This window comes from Gopherus flavomarginatus, chromosome 5, assembly GCF_025201925.1.
Source record: "Gopherus flavomarginatus isolate rGopFla2 chromosome 5, rGopFla2.mat.asm, whole genome shotgun sequence".
Taxonomy (NCBI): Eukaryota; Metazoa; Chordata; order Testudines; family Testudinidae; genus Gopherus; species Gopherus flavomarginatus.
The window spans coordinates 4,914,961-4,932,804 of NC_066621.1; the positions used below are offsets into that span (position 1 = coordinate 4,914,961).

Here is a 17,844-nt window from a genome sequence, read left to right on the forward strand (position 1 = left end):
AACAGCTGATTGTCAGACCCTGCCTGTGTCCTGTATCCTAGCCCAGTGCTACAGGGCACTGGGCTGCTGTGGGTCCTGGCCATAGCCTCTGTCCTGGCGCTATAGGTGCTGTGCTGTGAGGGGTCCCGGCCATGGCCCATCTCCTGCCCTGGCACTAGGGGTGCTGTGCTGTGGGGAGCCCCCAGCTGTGTCCCATCTCCTGCTCTGGCACTGGGGTGCTTGGGGGGGGGCCTTCAGCTCTGTCCCACCTCCCGCGCTGGCACTGGGATGCTGTGGGGGGCCCCGGCTGTGTCCCACCTCCCACGCTGGCACGGGTGCTGTGCCGGGGGGCTCCGGGCTGTGTCCCACCTCCTGCCCTGGCACTGGGGTGCTGTGCTGGGGGGCCCCCGGCTGTGTCCCACCTCCTGCCCTGGCACTGGGGTGCTGTGGGGGCCCCCAACTGTATTCTGTCTCCTGTGCTAGCACTGGGGTGCTGTGGGGGGCCCTGACTGTGTCCCGTCTCCTGCGCTTGCTGTGGGGGGCCCCCGGCTGTGTCCCACCTCCCGCCCTGGTACTGGGGTGCTGTGCTATGGGAGGCACCCGGCTGTGTCCCACCTCCCGCGCTGGCACTGGGGGTGCTGTGCGACGTCCCCTGTGCCTGGTCTCTGCTCCCACACACTCTACTCACCGTCTTCACTTCCTGCCGCTCCCAGGCTAGCCCGGCTGGGAACTTCTGTGGCACCATCACAAATGCCGTCACCTCTGGCTGTTGGAAACTCCCTGGCAGCAGGTTCTCCACCTGCCAAAGAGAGGAGCTGAGAGCAATGGGGACAAGGGTGCAGACCAGGCCTTTATGGCTGGGCCACAGGGGATGTGGGGCTTTGGGGCGGGAAGTCAAGTCTGGCATCGGGGGCGGTAATGGGGGAGACTGGGGAGTGCGACATGGGAGGCGGGCGACGCAGGAGGAGGGGAAGGGAGCTGTGGAGAGAGGGCTGTGGCAGTCTGGGGGCAGTGGCATGGGGCTGGAGGGGAGGACACCCCCTGTCAGATCCTGGCCTTTCCCCCTGGCCAGCATGGCACCCCTCCCCCACACATCTTGCCCAGCCATGCCCAACCCCTCACCTGGTACACGTGCTGCACGGGCTTGATCTGTGGGTTTGGGGAGCTGAAGCTGATGTACTGGGTGGACCCGTCCGCTCTGTGATGGGGAGGGACATTGGTGAGAAGAGAGGGTGGAGCTGGCACCGACCCACAGGTGAGGGGCGCAGAGATGGGACGAGGGAGCTTAAGGCATGAGGATCCAGGACTCCTGGGTTCAAGCCCCAGCTCTGGGAGGGGAGTGGGGGATGGTGTCTTACCCCTTGGTGATGATGTTTATGGGGTATAGGACTGGGATCCTATGAGAGTCTTGGTTATCCACAAGAGTCTTGTTCATGTCATTGTCACTGGGAGGGAGAGACAGATGGACAAGAAGGAAACACGTTACAGCCACCCCCAGTCCCGAATGAGTGCTGGGCTCCCTGCCTCATATGCCAGCTACATCCTCCTGGCAGGCACCAATATTTTTAGCACCTTAAACCGCAGACATCCCAAAGTGCTTTACGGGTTCCAGCCCTTGCTCAGCGCTGAGCTGCAGCTGCGTGGGGGCTGTTTATACAGGGATCCCTCGCCTGGCACTGAGCTGCGGACGCCTCTGGGGTAGGGTGCAAGGACACCTGGTGTCCTGGTGACACAGGACATGCCCCTCACCCCCCCCAACCTCTCAGTGTCCAAGCAAGGGAGGCTGTCGCCCATGCAGCTGGGGGGGCGCTGTGGCTCACACAGCCAAGATCCACAGGGATGTCCCCAGTAGCAGCTCAGTCCCTGTTATTAAGAGGCTAGTCCAGAGCTCTGCTCCCACCTGCTGGCCATGACGTCCAGCTCCAGATAGTCCCCCCAGGAACTGTTGGTGAGAATGTCAAACAGCAGCTGGATCAGAACCTGCCCAGGGCAAGAGAGAATAGAGTCAGCACTGATTGCCAGGGGAGAGCGCCCCCTACTGACCACTGCCCCTTCCCTGCTTGCCGCAGCACAGCGCCCCCTGCTGAGCCCCCTGCCCGCTTCCTGCAGCACAGCGCCCCCTGCTGAGGCCCCCGCCTCCCCACAGCACAGTGCCCCTTGCTGAGCCCACTGCCTGCTCCCTGCAGCACAGCGCCCCCTGCTGAGCCCTCTGCCTTCTCCCTGCAGTGCAGCGCCCCCTACTGACCACCGTCCCTTCCCCAGCTCCCCGCAGCACAGCGCCCCCTGCAGAACCCCCGCCCACCTGCTGCAGCACAGTGCCCTCTACTGACCATCACCCCTTCCCCTGCTCCCTGCAGCACAGCACCCCCTGCTGAGCCCCCCACCTGCTCCCTGCAGCACAGCACCCACTGCTGAGTTCCCCGCCTCCCCACAGCACAGTGCCCCCTGCTGAGCGCTCCCTGCAGGACAACAACCCGTGCTGAGCCTCCCACCCACCCCCTGCAGCACAGCGCCCCCAGCTGACCATCACCCTTTCCCCCACTCCCTGCAGCACAGCACCCCTGCTGAGCCCTACTCCCTGCAGCACAGTGCCCCTTGCTGAGTGCCCCCCCTCCCTGCAGCAGAGCGCTCCCTAGCACTCTTATGGGCCATGGGGTGGGGCAGCACTGACTTACCCGGCTGTTCCCCCAGTAGATCGGGTGGCTGACGTTACAGGACAGGTTCCTGGAGTTAGTGTCTGGAGTCTCCAGGCCATTGCAGCTCACCCTGGCCTGGACACTGGACTGTCAGGGGGAAACACCAATGAGAAGTAAGAGGTGGGGGAGGACCCCAATCCTGCCCAGCGCTGCTTGCGAGACCAGTCAGCAAACAAGAGACAGCCAGTCCCCGAACACCCTGGGGCCGGTAGGAGTCAGTATCTCTAGATGTGATAGGCACCATGGCCCATTCCCTGCCTGCATGAGCCAGCTGCCCCCTGCCTTGGGGCCCAACCAGCGAGGTGCCCCTTAGAGGGGAAAGGCCCCGAGTCCTATTCCCCTTCCCATGAGGCAACCAGGCCTCCCTGAGACTGGTCCAGATTAAAGCTGTCCCAGGTGTCACCAAAGCAGAGGTGTCTGCCTAAGTCTGCTGAGAGCCTGAGCCCCACTACCTCCAGCACCGAGGCCTTGCGGAAGGACAGTCCTGGCAGTTGGGGCAGGTGGACAGCTGTGTGGTAAGCATCTTCCCCGCGATTGGAGAGCTCCAGCACCACCTCCAGCCTGGTGGAGGGCGACACCAACAGCTGCTGCGACCTACAGGAAGAAGGCAGGGGTGAGAGACTCAGTTAGCAGCAACTCCCCACACTGGGCACCAAATAATGTGAGAGGAAGAGGATTGCAAAGGACCCAGGTGTCCGGGCAATGGGCGGTACATGGGAGCAGACCCCCCTCCCCCCGTCCCATGACTGGATTTGCTGCCCCTTCCCCAAATCCGTGAGCAGGATGAGAGGGGAGCAGGGCAGGTGACAGTGGGAGAGGAGACGCTGGGGTGGGTGGGGACAGCTGGGGAGGAGGAGGACGGGCAGCTCTCAGTCCCTCCACAGTGACTAAAGGGTTAACAGAGCCAGGGGGTGATGGGGGAAGTATTAAGGGAAAGCTCTGATACTGGGGCATTGGAGTCATCAATGACTGCAGGGGGAGTGTGCACCCTGCAAAGGCCCCTGCCCGCTCCCCGCAGCACAGCGCCCTCCCACAGCATGGTGGCCCCCACTGAGACCCCCGCCCGCTCCCCACAGCACAGTGCCCCCTGCCGAGCCCCCATGCCCGCTCTTCGCAGCATGGCGCCCCCCGTCGAGCCCCCTCCCCAGCCCTGTGCAGCACGGCACCCCCTGCTGAGCCCCCTGCCCACTTCCTGCAGCACGGCGCCCCCCACTGAGACCCTTCGCCCGCTCCCCGCAGCATGGCGCCCCCCGCCGAGCCCCCTGCCCGCTCCCCACAGCACGGCACCCCCTGCTGAGCCCCCTGCCCACTCCCGGAAGCACGGAGCCCCCCACCGAGTCCCCCTGCCTGCTCCCCACAGCACAGTGCCCCCCTCTGAGTCCCCCCGCTCACTCCTCACAGCACCCTGCCTTACGTATTCTGGTGGAAGCGGATTTGCAGGTTGGCACTGCACACCCCATCCTCCCCACAGTTCTTCTCAAAGGGGATCTGCAACAGAGACCAGAGCCCGAAAGTTAACACCGGATCAGCTGGCCTGGGCTGGCTTCCTCCCAGATCAGCCCGAGCCCAGCCAGCCCCACAGAGCCGAGCGATGCCAGTCTGGGCTCCCCTCACCTCTGTCATTGACGAGTTGTACAAGGGGTTCAGTACCAGATGCGGGGTCCTGCTGGAGCCATTGTCTTCATGGAGGGCAAAGTGCAGCGAGACCTTGATTGCAGTGACGAAATCCTCAATGCAGTTCTGAAGGGAGAGTGATCTCTGTGCAAACGCTCCACCCCAGAGGCTGCTGCAGCTCAGCGCCAGGCAAAGGATCCCTGTATAACCAGTCCCTGCACCCCACCCCAGAGGTGGCCATATTGCGGCACTGGGCAAGGGCTCCCTTGTATAAACAGCCACTGTGACCCGCTCCCAAGGCAGCTGAGCTATTATTCCAATGGATTAGCCAGTTCCTGGGCCATGGAGTGGGACCTTACTGATATCTGGATCATCTCTGCTATGCAGGGCTCCCCCTCCGAGATCGCCATGGTCCCAGACATGTTCCTCTGCCCGTTCCCGAACACCCCTCGGCTCCTCATGCGATTGGCGTCAATCTCCAGCCAGTAGGTGAGGTTGGCAGAGAGAGGCTCTGGCGGGACAGAAGGGAGGAAATGCATAAAGGTTGGAGCACAAGCGAGTGAGAAGAGCTGGGAGCCAGGACTCCTGGGCTCCAGCTCCCGCTCTGGGACAGGAGTGAGACCTAACGGGTTCAAGGAAGCAGTTCAGCCCGTCTCTGACCTTGGTAGCGCATGGTGGCTCGGCTGACACTGAAGCAGATGGTGAGGTTACTCTGAACACCCTGCCGGGAGGAAACACTCCCTGAACATTCCACCTGCTTTACCGGGATTTCCTCTGGCGAGAAGGACATCTTGGGGACCACCGTCAGGATGGGCTGGGATCTGGGGAAACAATGGACAGTATCAACCAGCACCCCCTAGAGGAGAAAGGTCTGGTGGCCCATTCCCCACCCCCTGATCCAGCCAATCCCCCTACCCTCAGGCCGGACGGACCCCGCAGCCCCTAGAGGGGAAAGGCCCATGTCCCACTCTCTAGGAAGAGAACCCAGGAGTCCGGTAAACAGCTTCACCTCAGCATGATCACCTCTCCTAGAGCCCCAACGCTGAGGTCTGGTAGCCCGTCCCCACCGAGGTCGATCTGTCCATGAATGGATTGGCCAAAGTATTTCACACCAGGAGAGATTGTTGTGCCCTCAATTCTCTGGGGAACATGGAGTGGGGGAAAATTACGACAGTATAAGAGTGTGAATGCTGGATTCCTGCAGCACAAAGCCCCTGTAATGCCAGGAGATGGCACATGGCCAGGACTCCCCATGGCATAGCACTCCCTAGAACCAGGCTGGGGTATGGGACATGACTGGGACCCTTCCCTCCCATGTCACAGTGCCCCCTGGTGCCAGGCTGGGAGATGGGACATGACTGGGACCTCCCCAATGGCATAGCGCCCCATAACTCCCAACCAGAAAACATGGCACAGCTGGGAACCCCCACAGCACAGCACCCCCTACTGCCAGGCTGGTAGATGGAATATGGCTGGGACCCCCATGACATAGCGCCCCGTAGTGCCATGGTGGGAGACAGGGCATGGCCAGGACCCCCTGTGGCACAGCGACCTCTAGTATCAGGCTGGAACATGGGGCACAGTGCCCCCTATTGCCTCTCCTGACCTGGCTGTAGTGTGTGTTGAGCTCCCTCTGGTGGCCGTTGTATATATAGACAGCGCCGTGCTCCTCGCTCTCCAGCGGTGCCCCCACGGCGATATCAGCCCAGCCGTCCCCGTTCAGATCAGCCAGTGTCGTGATGGCTGCGCCGAAGCGGCCCAGCGGGTTCCCCAGGGCTCCCTGGAGCACCGCGGCACTGGTGAGCCCGGCCTGGGGAGTGAGCACGGAAAGGTTAGATACAGAGTCAGCGTCCCCTGCAGGGCCCCCAGCACAGCTCTGGGAACCCCCTAGGGAGATCACCCCCTGCTGGGGAGACCCTCCCCCTTCTACCGTGCTCCTAGCCCAGGGCCGCCACAGCACTGTCTATGCCCCCTGACTCACCTGGTCCCAGCGATAGATGTGGACCCTGCCCCCACTCCTCTCCTCATAGTATAGGGGGGCCCCCACTAGGAGCATGTCCGTGTCCCCATCCCCATCCACGTCCACTGAGCACAGAACTGACCCGAAATAGGAGCCAATCTGCAAACCAAAGGGGGGTGGCGGTCAGAGAGGTAGGGAGCAACCACAGCGCCCCCTAGCAAGCCTTGCACTGCACCCTGCAGCACAGCGCCCCCTGCTGAGCCCCCCACCCACTCCCTGCAGCACAGCGCCGCCTGCTGAGCTCCCCGCCGGCTCCCTGCAGCCCAGCACCCCTTGCCAAGTCCCCTGCCCACTCCCTGCAGCACAGCGCCCCCTGCTGAGCCACCTGCCCGCTCCCTGCAGCACAGCGTCCCCTGCTGAGCCCCCTGCCTGCTCCCTGCAGCACAGCGCCCCCCTACTGAGCCCCCTGCCCGCTCCCTGCAGCCTGGCATCCCCTGCTGTGCTCCACTTCCTGCAGCCTAGCGCCCCCTGCCAAGCCCCCACCTGCTCCCTGCAGCACAGCGCCCCCTGCTGAGCCTCCTGCCTGCTCCCTGCAGCACAGAGCCTCCTGCTGAGCCCCCGGCCCGCCCCCTGCAGCACGACAGTCCTATTCTCACTTGCTTGCCCATGAGGTGCTGAGTATCTGTCCAGTTGGAGCTGCCGGGGTCTATCTCAAACACGATGACCATCCCAACGTGCTGATAGCGGGGGGCTCCGGCAGCATAGAGCGTTCTGTTCTGGTGCTGCATGGACTTCACCGCGTAGCCTGCGGGCAGGAAACGGCTCAGCATGAGAGGGGGCTGGGCAGGCCTCTCTAGTCCTGCCCATGGAGGTGGAGCAAGGTGGCAGGGTGTGCCCCAATCAGCCCGCCAAAGCTTCAGTAGCTGGAGAACCACATAGCTGCAGACGCCCTCACCCCAGAGCTGTCCGCACAACCCAGGGTGGAGATTCCCCTCTGTGAGAACCGGATGAGGGATCCCCGTATAAATGGCCCCCGTGCCCCACCCCAGAGGAAGCTGCATTTCAGTGCCAGGTGAGAGATCCTTGCAGAAATGGCCCTGGTGCCCCACCCCACGGATGGGGGATGCTGGGGCAGGCTGGGAGGCTCTAGGGGCTGGGGGTAACATACCCAGGTAGGCGTCCTTTATCTGCTCATTGGCTATGGGGCTCCTGATGAAGGTCTCCAGTGCCTGGTTGCTCTGCAGCTCAATCAGGCCCCCTGCCCAATCATCTGCCCCCACAGCCCCCAGCACCACCCGTTCCTGCAGGGGGAGAGAGAGACACACCATGGGGTAAAGGGGAGGGCAAAGGGAATGAGGAGCCCCTCAACTCCCATGCCTGGGTCCTTTCCTGACCCCCCAAACTCTCATAGCCCAGCCCCCCCCCATAGTCCAAGTCCCTCCCCTCCTGAACCCGTATAGTCCTATCCCATCCATGACTCCTCTGAACTCCCATGGCCCAGCCTCCCAACCCTCCCAAATCCCCGTAGCCCCAGCTCCTTCCTAAACTCCCATAGCCTTGGCCCCTCCCCAAGCCCCTCAAACTCCCAAAAGCCACCCCCCACCTCTGAACCCCCACAGCCCTGGCCCATCTCCCAGCCTTCTGAACCTCTTCCCCACCCCAGGCCCCTCCTTGGGGCTCACTTTGGACAGGTCCACACTGAATCCACTGGATGAGAGCTCCAGGTGGAAGGAGCTGCGGCTGCTGGTACCTGCAAGACAGACAGGGGTGGGAGCTCAGAGCAGTGATCCCTGTATGAAGAGCCCCCACACCTCACCCCAGAGGCAGCTGCAGCTCGGTGACAGCTGACAGAATGGCTGGTTAGCGTGTGTGGGGGGGGAAGGGGGGGCTGGGAGTCTGGACTCCTGGGTCCTATCCTGGGCTCTGGGAAGGGGTGGGGGTCTAGTGTGTTAGAGAAGAAGGGGGTGGGGGGATTCAGGACTCCTGGGTTCTGATTATGTGCCTTAGCTTTTCCTCCATAGAGGAATTGCTGAGTTCTGTGTCCAGTGTGTGCTCTGGGCTGCTGTCCATATCCAGTATATTCACCAGGAGGTGCTGAGGGGCTGTGTATACCTAGTGCAGCCATTAGGGGGTGCTGGGAACAGCGTATGTCCAGTGCATGCACCAGGGGGCTCTAGGGGCTCTGCATGTCCAGTGCATGAACCAGGGTGTGTGTGTGCGTGCACGTCCAGTGCATGCACCAGGGGGTGCTAGGGACTGTGTATGTCCAGTGCACGCACCAGGGTGTGTGTTTGTGTGTGTGCATGTCCAGTGCATGCACCAGAGGGTGTGGGAGTGTGTGTGTGTGTGTGCATGTCCAGTGCATTCACCAGGGGGTGCTAGGGGCTGTGCATGTTCAGTGCATGCACCAGGGGATGCTGCCAAGCTGTCCCCTCCACAATCCAGGCCACACTCCGGGGAGCACTGGTACCTTCGATGGCGTAGATCTTGGCCTGCAGCTCACTGAAGAGGCCTTTGAGCTTTTCGAAGCTGTCCAGCACCTTGACAAACTGGCTTGTGGGCTCTGAGGCCATCTGTGTCAAGTCCTGGGACCTGTTCCAGTTAAAGTTATTGCCAATCTGGAGAGAGCGAGAGAGGACGTTGGAGCCCATGTCAGTCTCAATGAGCCAGGACATCTGGGTTCTCTCCTCAGCTCTGGGAGGGGAAAGGGGTCTAATGGGTTACAGCAGTGGGGGGCTGGGAGCCAGGTGTCATAAACAGATAGCTAAGGGTTAATGTCTCTTTCACCTGAAGCACCTGACCAGAGGACCAATCAGGAAACCGGATTTTTTCAACTTTGGGTGGAGGGAATTGAGTGTCTTTGTCTTTGTTTTCTGCCTGCCTGCTTTCTCTGAGCTTTGGAGAAGTAGTTCTACTTTCTAGTCTTCTGTTTCCAAGTGTAAGGACAAAGAGATCAGATAGTAAGTTATATGGTTTCTTTTCTTTGGTATTTGCATGAATATAAGTGCTGGAGTGCTTTGATTTGTATTCTTTTGGAATAAGGCTGTTTATTCAATATTCTTTTAAGCAATTGACCCTGTGTTGTATTATCTCAATACAGAGAGAACATTTGTACTTATTTTTCTTTCTTTTTATATAAAGCTTTCTTTTAAGACCTGTTGGAGTTTTTCTTTACTTCAGGGAAATTGAGTCTGTACTCACCAGGGAATTGGTGGGAGGAAGAAATCAAGGGGAGATTTGTGTGTTGGATTGCTAGCCTGACCTTGCATTCCCTCTGGGGGAATAGGAAAGTACTTTTTGTTTCCAGGATTGGGAACAGAGAGGGAGATTCACTCTGTTTGGGTTCACAGAGCTTGTGTCTGTGTATCTCTCCAGGAGCACCTGGAGGGGGGAAGGGAAAAAGGATTATTTCCCTTTGTTGTGAGACTCAAGGGATTTGGGTCTTGGGGTCCCCAGGGAAGGTTTTTCAGGGGGACCAGAGTGCCCCAAAACACTCTAATTTTTTGGGTGGTGGCAGCAGGTACCAGGTCCAAGCTGGTAACTAAGCTTGGAGGTTTTCATGCTAACCCCCATATTTTGGACGCTAAGGTCCAAATCTGGGACTAAGGTTATGTCATGGTGGCAGCGGTGGGAGATAGACAGAACCCAGAAGCCAGTAGAAATATTATATTTTTCTTTTCTCTGCTAAGGGCTTTTTAGCAGAGAGAAGCAGTTGGTTTTAAAAGGGAACCAGAGAGAATTTTTTTTTTCTGCTCTCTCTCGCAGTTTGTGGCTTGCATGTTAAGGGTCTTTTGTCATGCAATAGCCCTCCCATTAGGAGGCAAGTACCGGCACTTATATGCATGCAAATAAAGTGGTTTTTCTGGTTTCCTTTCATTGAACATTAGCTAGAGAGAGAAAAGGAAAAAAGCACTGTTGCTAGGCAGACTTCAGGAGGCAACAGAACCTGCAGTTCAGAAGATAAACACCGGAGGGCACCCCAACACAAGAAAACAGGAACCATGACTTCTAAGGCAAAAATTGACGCCGAAGAACAAATCAAAGAAGCTGAACACAGGCGACAGATGGAGATGAAAGAAAAGGAAGAAAGCATGAAACTGGCAGCCTTCCAAAGAGAACAGGCAGCCCAAGAGGCAGCACACAAAAGAAAACTAGAAGAAGAAGAGATAGCCTACCGAAGGAAACAAGCAGAAGAAGAGTTGGCCCACCACCGAGAAATGGAAAAACACCAAAAAGAAATGGAAAAACAACAAAAAGAAATGGAAAAACAACAAAAGAGAATGAAGAGAAGGAAAAACAGAGAAAACATGAACTGGACTTGGCAAAAGCTGGGCTGCATGTGCCAGCCAACCCTAACAACCCGGCGCCAAATATTGCTCCACAGCACAGGACATTTCCCACCTACAAGGCAGGTGATGACACCGAGGCCTTCTTGGAAAATTTTGAAAGAGCCTGTCTTGGGTACAGCATTCCCGAAGACCAGTACATGGTAGAATTGAGGTCACAGCTCAGTGGACCTTTAGCAGAGGTGGCAGCTGAAATGCCTAAGCACCAAATGAATGACTATAAACTTTTTCTAACCAAGGCCAGATACAGGATGGGGATAACCCCAGATCATGCCCGTCGGCGCTTCAGAACCCAAAAGTGGAAACCAGAGGTGTCATTTCCCAAACACGCCTACTACATTGCAAAAAACTATGAGGCCTGGCTAACAGGAAACAACATTCAAACCTTGGAAGAACTGAACCTCCTCATACAAATGGAGCAGTTCTTGGATGGTGTTCCTGAAGACATCACGCGGTACATACAAGATGGAAACCCCAAGAATATCGCTGAGGCGGGGGAGATTGGAGCCAAATGGATGGAACTGGCAGAAAGCAAGAAAGCTACTGTCAAGGGGAACGATTACCCCAGGGGGCACACAGACCATAAACCCTACAACCGAGGACAGCCAAAGACCCCACATACCACCCAAGTAAAGCCACAGATACCCTACCCTTCAACCTCACCAGTCTCCAGTAACTCACCTCGGCCCAGTGACCCATCAGATGGAAGATGCTTTAAGTGTAATGAACTGGGACATATCAAGGCCAACTGTCCCAAGAACACCATGCGAGTGCAATTCATTACACCACCATCACACCAAAGATCCCCAGGCCCGGATGCCTCTCAAATACCCTTGGAGCGAAGGGAAAATTTGAGAGTGGGCGGAAAGAAGGTTACGGCGTGGAGAGACACGGGGGCACAAGTGTCAGCTATCCACCAATCCTTCGTTGACCCCAAATTCATCAACCCAAAGGCCAAAGTTACAATTTACCCCTTCATGTCACAAGCTGTAGACTTGCCTACAGCTCAACTGCCTGTCCAGTATAAAGGCTGGTCAGGAATGTGGACTTTTGCAGTCTATGACAATTATCCTATCCCCATACTACTGGGGGAAGACTTGGCCAACCAGGTGAGGCGGGCCAAGAGAGTGGGAATGGTTACACGTAGCCAAACCAGGCAAGCTTCCAGACCCATTCCTGTTCCTGAACCGTCCACAGAGGCCCCGTCTGTGTTACCAGAGACCCAGACAGAGGTAGTGGACCCGGATTCCATGCCTACCACTGAAACAGCCACAGCATCTCCAGTCCCAGGCCCGGAACTGGAACAGCAACCAGCACCAACAAGTGCAACTACATCTTCAAACTCAACGCCAGAGGGCGCCAGCGAGCCAAAACTGGCAGAAGCCACAGACAGCCATACCCAAAAGGCTCGGCCAGAGCCTGAAATACCCTCAGGTGCACCAGCGGAGAGCGGTTCACCAGCAACGGAAACAACCCCATCACCTACATCGCTTCCAGAGGGACCAAGCCCAAGTCCACAGTCTGAGGAAGAACTGGTGACCCCAGCCTCAAGGGAACAGTTCCAGGCTGAGCAGGAAGCGGATGACAGCCTTCAGAAAGCTTGGGCGGCGGCACGGAGCACCCCACCGCCTCTCAGTTCTTCTAATCGATCCCGGTTTGTTATAGACCAAGGACTTTTATACAAGGAAATTCTTTCTGGTGGACACCGGGAAGAATGGCAGCCGCAAAAAACAGTTGGTGGTTCCAACTAAGTACCGGGGGAAGCTCTTAAGCTTAGCCCATGATCATCCCAGTGGCCATGCTGGGGTGAACAGAACCAAGGACCGGTTGGGGAAGTCCTTCCACTGGGAGGGGATGGGCAAGGACGTTGCCAAGTATGTCCGGTCTTGTGAGGTATGCCAAAGAGTGGGAAAGCCTCAAGACCAGGTCAAGGCCCCTCTCCAGCCACTCCCCATAATTGAGGTCCCATTTCAGCGAGTAGCTGTGGATATTCTGGGCCCTTTCCCAAAAAAGACGCCCAGAGGAAAGCAGTACGTACTGACTTTAGTGGACTTTGCTACCCGATGGCCGGAAGCAGTAGCTCTAGGCAACACCAGGGCTAACACTGTGTGCCTGGCCCTAACAGACATCTTTGCCAGGGTAGGTTGGCCCTCCGACATCCTTACAGATTCAGGGTCTAATTTCCTGGCAGGGACCATGAAAAAACTGTGGGAAACTCATGGGGTGAATCACTTGGTTGCCACCCCATACCACCATCAAACCAATGGCCTGGTGGAAAGGTTCAATGAAACTTTGGGGGCCATGATACGAAAATTCATCAACGAATTCTCCAATAATTGGGACCTAGTGTTGCAGCAGTTGCTGTTTGCCTACAGGGCTGTACCACATCCCAGTTTAGGGTTTTCACCATTTGAACTTGTGTATGGTCACGAGGTTAAGGGGCCATTACAGTTGGTGAAGCAGCAATGGGAGGGGTTTACGCCTTCTCCAGGAACTAACATTCTGGACTTTGTAAGCAACCTACAAAGCACCCTCCGACACTCTTTAGCCCTTGCTAGAGAGAACCTAAAGGATGCTCAAGAAGAGCAAAAGGCCTGGTATGACAGACATGCCAGAGAACGTTCCTTCAAGGTAGGAGACCAGGTTATGGTCTTGAAGGCGCAACAGGCCCATAAGATGGAAGCATCATGGGAAGGGCCATTCACGGTCCAAGAGCGCCTGGAAGCTGTAAACTACCTCATAGCATTTCCCAATTCCTCACTAAAGCCTAAAGTGTACCATGTTAATTCTCTCAAGCCTTTCTATTCCAGAGACTTACAGGTTTGTCAGTTTACAGTCCAGGGAGATGATGCTGAGTGGCCTGACGGTGTCTACTACGACGGGAAAAAAGACGGTGGCGTGGAAGAGGTCAACCTCTCAACCACCCTGGAACTTCTGCAGCGGCAACAAATCAAGGAGCTGTGCACTAGCTTCGCCCCATTGTTCTCAGCCACCCCAGGACGGACTGAACGGGCATACCACTCCATTGATACAGGTAATGCTCACCCAATCAGAACCCCACCCTACCGGGTGTCTCCTCATGCCCAAGCTGCTATAGAACGGGAGATCCAGAACATGCTACAGATGGGTATAATCCGCCCATCTACCAGTGCATGGGCATCTCCAGTGGTTCTGGTACCCAAACCAGATGGGGAAATACGCTTTTGCGTGGACTACCGTAAGCTAAATGCTGTAACTCGTCCGGACAACTATCCAATGCCACGTACCGATGAGCTATTGGAAAAGTTGGGACGTGCCCATTTCATCTCTACAATAGACTTAACCAAGGGGTACTGGCAAGTACCACTAGATGAACCTGCCAAGGAGAGGTCAGCATTCGTCACCCATGTGGGGGTGTATGAATTCAATGTCCTTCCTTTCGGCCTTCGAAATGCACCCGCCACCTTCCAGAGGCTGGTAGATGGTCTACTAGCTGGACTGGGAGAATTTGCAGTTGCCTACCTCGATGATGTGGCCATTTTTTCAGACTCCTGGCCCGAACACCTACTACACCTGGAAAAGGTCTTTGAGCGCATCAGGCAGGCCGGACTAACTGTTAAGGCCAAAAAGTGTCAAATAGGCCAAAACAGAGTGACTTACCTGGGGCACCAGGTGGGTCGAGGAACCATAAACCCCCTACAGGCCAAGGTGGATGCTATCCAAAAGTGGCCTGTCCCAAAGTCAAAGAAGCAGGTCCAATCCTTCTTAGGCTTGGCCGGATACTACAGGCGATTTGTACCACACTACAGCCAAATCGCTGCCCCACTGACCGACCTGACCAAAAAGACCCAGCCAAATGCAGTTAAGTGGACTGATGAGTGTCAAAAGGCCTTTACCCAACTTAAGGCAACGCTCATGTCTGACCCTGTGCTCAGGGCCCCGGATTTTGACAAGCCATTCCTAGTAACCACAGATGCATCTGAGCGTGGTATAGGAGCAGTGCTCATGCAGGAAGCAACAGATCACAACTTCCATCCTGTCGTGTTTCTCAGCAAGAAACTGTCTGAGAGGGAAAGTCACTGGTCAGTCAGTGAAAAGGAATGCTATGCCATTGTGTACGCCCTGGAAAAGCTACGCCCATATGTTTGGGGACGGCGGTTCCAACTACAAACTGACCATGCTGCACTAAAGTGGCTTCATACTGCCAAGGGGAACAACAAGAAACTTCTTCGTTGGAGTTTAGCTCTCCAAGATTTTGATTTTGAAATTCAACACATCACAGGAGCTTCTAATAAAGTTGCTGATGCACTCTCCCGTGAGAGTTTCCCAGAATTCAGTAGTTAAAAAGTGTTCTTAAAATGTAGAAGTCTGTTAGTTATATACTTAGGAGTATATGTAAAGGTGTATGTGTTGTATTAATCTGTTTATTTTCAAGTTCTAGAAGGAAATCGCCGCCAGTGAGCTTCCCCACTGTCTGCAATTTGGGGGGCGTGTCATAAACAGATAGCTAAGGGTTAATGTCTCTTTCACCTGAAGCACCTGACCAGAGGACCAATCAGGAAACCGGATTTTTTCAACTTTGGGTGGAGGGAATTGAGTGTCTTTGTCTTTGTTTTCTGCCTGCCTGCTTTCTCTGAGCTTTGGAGAAGTAGTTCTACTTTCTAGTCTTCTGTTTCCAAGTGTAAGGACAAAGAGATCAGATAGTAAGTTATATGGTTTCTTTTCTTTGGTATTTGCATGAATATAAGTGCTGGAGTGCTTTGATTTGTATTCTTTTGGAATAAGGCTGTTTATTCAATATTCTTTTAAGCAATTGACCCTGTGTTGTATTATCTCAATACAGAGAGAACATTTGTACTTATTTTTCTTTCTTTTTATATAAAGCTTTCTTTTAAGACCTGTTGGAGTTTTTCTTTACTTCAGGGAAATTGAGTCTGTACTCACCAGGGAATTGGTGGGAGGAAGAAATCAAGGGGAGATTTGTGTGTTGGATTGCTAGCCTGACCTTGCATTCCCTCTGGGGGAATAGGAAAGTACTTTTTGTTTCCAGGATTGGGAACAGAGAGGGAGATTCACTCTGTTTGGGTTCACAGAGCTTGTGTCTGTGTATCTCTCCAGGAGCACCTGGAGGGGGGAAGGGAAAAAGGATTATTTCCCTTTGTTGTGAGACTCAAGGGATTTGGGTCTTGGGGTCCCCAGGGAAGGTTTTTCAGGGGGACCAGAGTGCCCCAAAACACTCTAATTTTTTGGGTGGTGGCAGCAGGTACCAGGTCCAAGCTGGTAACTAAGCTTGGAGGTTTTCATGCTAACCCCCATATTTTGGACGCTAAGGTCCAAATCTGGGACTAAGGTTATTACACCAGGACTTCTAGGTTCCTTACCCCAATGATGTAGCGAACAATGTTCTTCTCTTTGGCAGCGGTCACATTCCCCCCAGGGTCACTGGGGTCTCCATCCGTGATAATGATCATCACTCGCGCCACATCTTCCCGGGCGCCATGCTCTGGGGTGAAAACCTGGTTTCTGCAGGACACAGGGAAATGGGTGCAGATGAACTCAGAAGTAGCCACTTCCAGAACTGGGCACAGGAGCTGCTTTGACAAGGATCCCTCCCGCAGCACTGAGATGCAGCCACCTCTAGGTTAGGAGTGTAGGGGGCTGGTTATCACAGGTCCATCTCTCCCTCCCGTCCCTGGTTACTCACGCAACATAGTTGATGGCTTTGAAGGTGTGTGTCAGGCTCTCCATGTGCTTAACGTTCTTCAGGAGTTCCCGGGGATTTCGGTTTCGTTTGTAATCGTTAAAGTCAAATTCTGTCTTCACGGCCAGGGAAAACTGCACTGCGGCAAACTGGTGGGGAAGAGGGGCTGTCAGAACAGCACCCCCGCCTCCCCCCACCCAGTGCCATGCCGGTAGACAGGGCAGTGCTGGGATCCCTGCTGCACAGTGCTCCTTACAGCCAGGCTGAGACATGGGGCATGGCCAGGACCCCTCACAGCACAGCACCTCCTAGTGCCAAGCTGGGAGATGGGGCACAACCAGGACCCCCCGCAACACAGTTCCCCTAGTGCCAAACTAGGAGATGGGGCATGGCTAGGCCCCCCCTCTGCTACACAGCACCCCCTAGTGCCAAGCTGGGTGATGTGGCATGACCAGAACCCCCTGCAACACAGCGCCCCTAGTGCCAAGCTAGGAGATGGGTCATGATTAGCCCCCCCACCACTACACAGCGCCCCCTAATGCCAAGCAGGAGATGGAGCACGGATGGGATATGGAAAGCAAAGTCCTGTAGGACCCGTGCCAAGCTGGGAGATGGGGCCCGGTTGGTGTTTGTAGCGCAGCGTCCCCTAGTACCAAGCGGGGCAGGAGTCTCTCACATACATGTATCGTGGAGTTTCCCAGCTTCTCCATCACTTCGATCATGAATTCCTTGATGGCATTGAACTGGTCAGAGTTCATGCTGCCTGATCCATCGAAGAGAAACACCAGATCCACATTCCCCTTCAGGCAGTCTGTGGGGAACCACCAGAGAGGGCTGGAGTGTGGAGTGGGGGGGCAGGAGCCAGGACTCCTGGGTTCTATTCCCAGCTCTCAGAGGGCAGTGGGGTCTAGTAGTTACAGCAGCGGGGGCTGGGAGCCAGGACATCTGGGTTCTATCCCTAGCTCTCAGAGGGGAGTGGGATCTGATGAGTTAGAACAGCGGGAGCTGGGAGCCAGGACACCTGGGTTCTATCCCTAGCTCTCAGAGGGGAGTGGGATCTGATGAGTTAGAACGGGGGGGCTGGGAGCCAGGACACCTGGGTTCTATCCCCAGCTCCTGGAGAGGAGTGGGGTCTGGTGGCTTAGACTGGGGAGCCAGGACTCCTGGGCTCTGGGGGAAGGCAACTGGGGCTCAGTGCTTTGAATCTGTCAGTTCCTTACCTTCAAACCCTGGCGTCAGCTCCTTGGGCTGCTCCAGGTGTCCCTTGAAGAGGTAGCAGACCCCACTCAGGTACTGGTTCGCATCACATGTTCGGCTTAGCCCAGAACCGCAGGCCTATGGGGAGCACCGATCAGGCAGTTACCAGCCGTGTATGGAATGGGGGAGAGGGGAGCACATCGGACTGGAAATCAGCATGTCTATGGCTGAGCCAAATTCGACAGGAAGGGGAGATGGGAACGGGGCCTGGGTCTCCAGGTATGAGCCCAGCAGAAGAATCCAAGAGGGGATGGCAGAGAGGGAGACGCCCCCATCTAGCCTGTCCCCACCTGAAGCAGGAGCATCCCCAGC

The 17,844-nt window shown here is 56.2% G+C and overlaps 1 protein-coding gene across 1 annotated transcript in view; it reads right to left on the reverse strand.

Annotated features, from left to right (window-relative positions):
• The window catches only part of LOC127052743 (integrin alpha-L-like), a 40,821-nt gene that overhangs the window by 3,746 nt on the left and 19,231 nt on the right, over positions 1-17,844 (reverse strand). The window contains exons 5-25 of the mRNA XM_050956683.1: positions 17,496-17,610; positions 16,956-17,086; positions 16,279-16,424; positions 15,956-16,097; positions 8,720-8,867; positions 7,932-7,999; positions 7,418-7,550; positions 6,906-7,054; positions 6,271-6,408; positions 5,896-6,099; positions 5,299-5,429; positions 4,950-5,110; positions 4,649-4,800; positions 4,290-4,415; positions 4,090-4,163; positions 3,128-3,269; positions 2,655-2,762; positions 1,880-1,959; positions 1,338-1,424; positions 1,102-1,177; positions 668-778 (exon numbers count right to left, since the gene is read on the reverse strand). Of these exons, the coding sequence (XP_050812640.1) occupies positions 668-778; positions 1,102-1,177; positions 1,338-1,424; positions 1,880-1,959; positions 2,655-2,762; positions 3,128-3,269; positions 4,090-4,163; positions 4,290-4,415; positions 4,649-4,800; positions 4,950-5,110; positions 5,299-5,429; positions 5,896-6,099; positions 6,271-6,408; positions 6,906-7,054; positions 7,418-7,550; positions 7,932-7,999; positions 8,720-8,867; positions 15,956-16,097; positions 16,279-16,424; positions 16,956-17,086; positions 17,496-17,610 (2,622 nt within the window). The remainder of the gene's footprint in view (positions 1-667; positions 779-1,101; positions 1,178-1,337; positions 1,425-1,879; positions 1,960-2,654; positions 2,763-3,127; positions 3,270-4,089; positions 4,164-4,289; positions 4,416-4,648; positions 4,801-4,949; positions 5,111-5,298; positions 5,430-5,895; positions 6,100-6,270; positions 6,409-6,905; positions 7,055-7,417; positions 7,551-7,931; positions 8,000-8,719; positions 8,868-15,955; positions 16,098-16,278; positions 16,425-16,955; positions 17,087-17,495; positions 17,611-17,844) is intronic.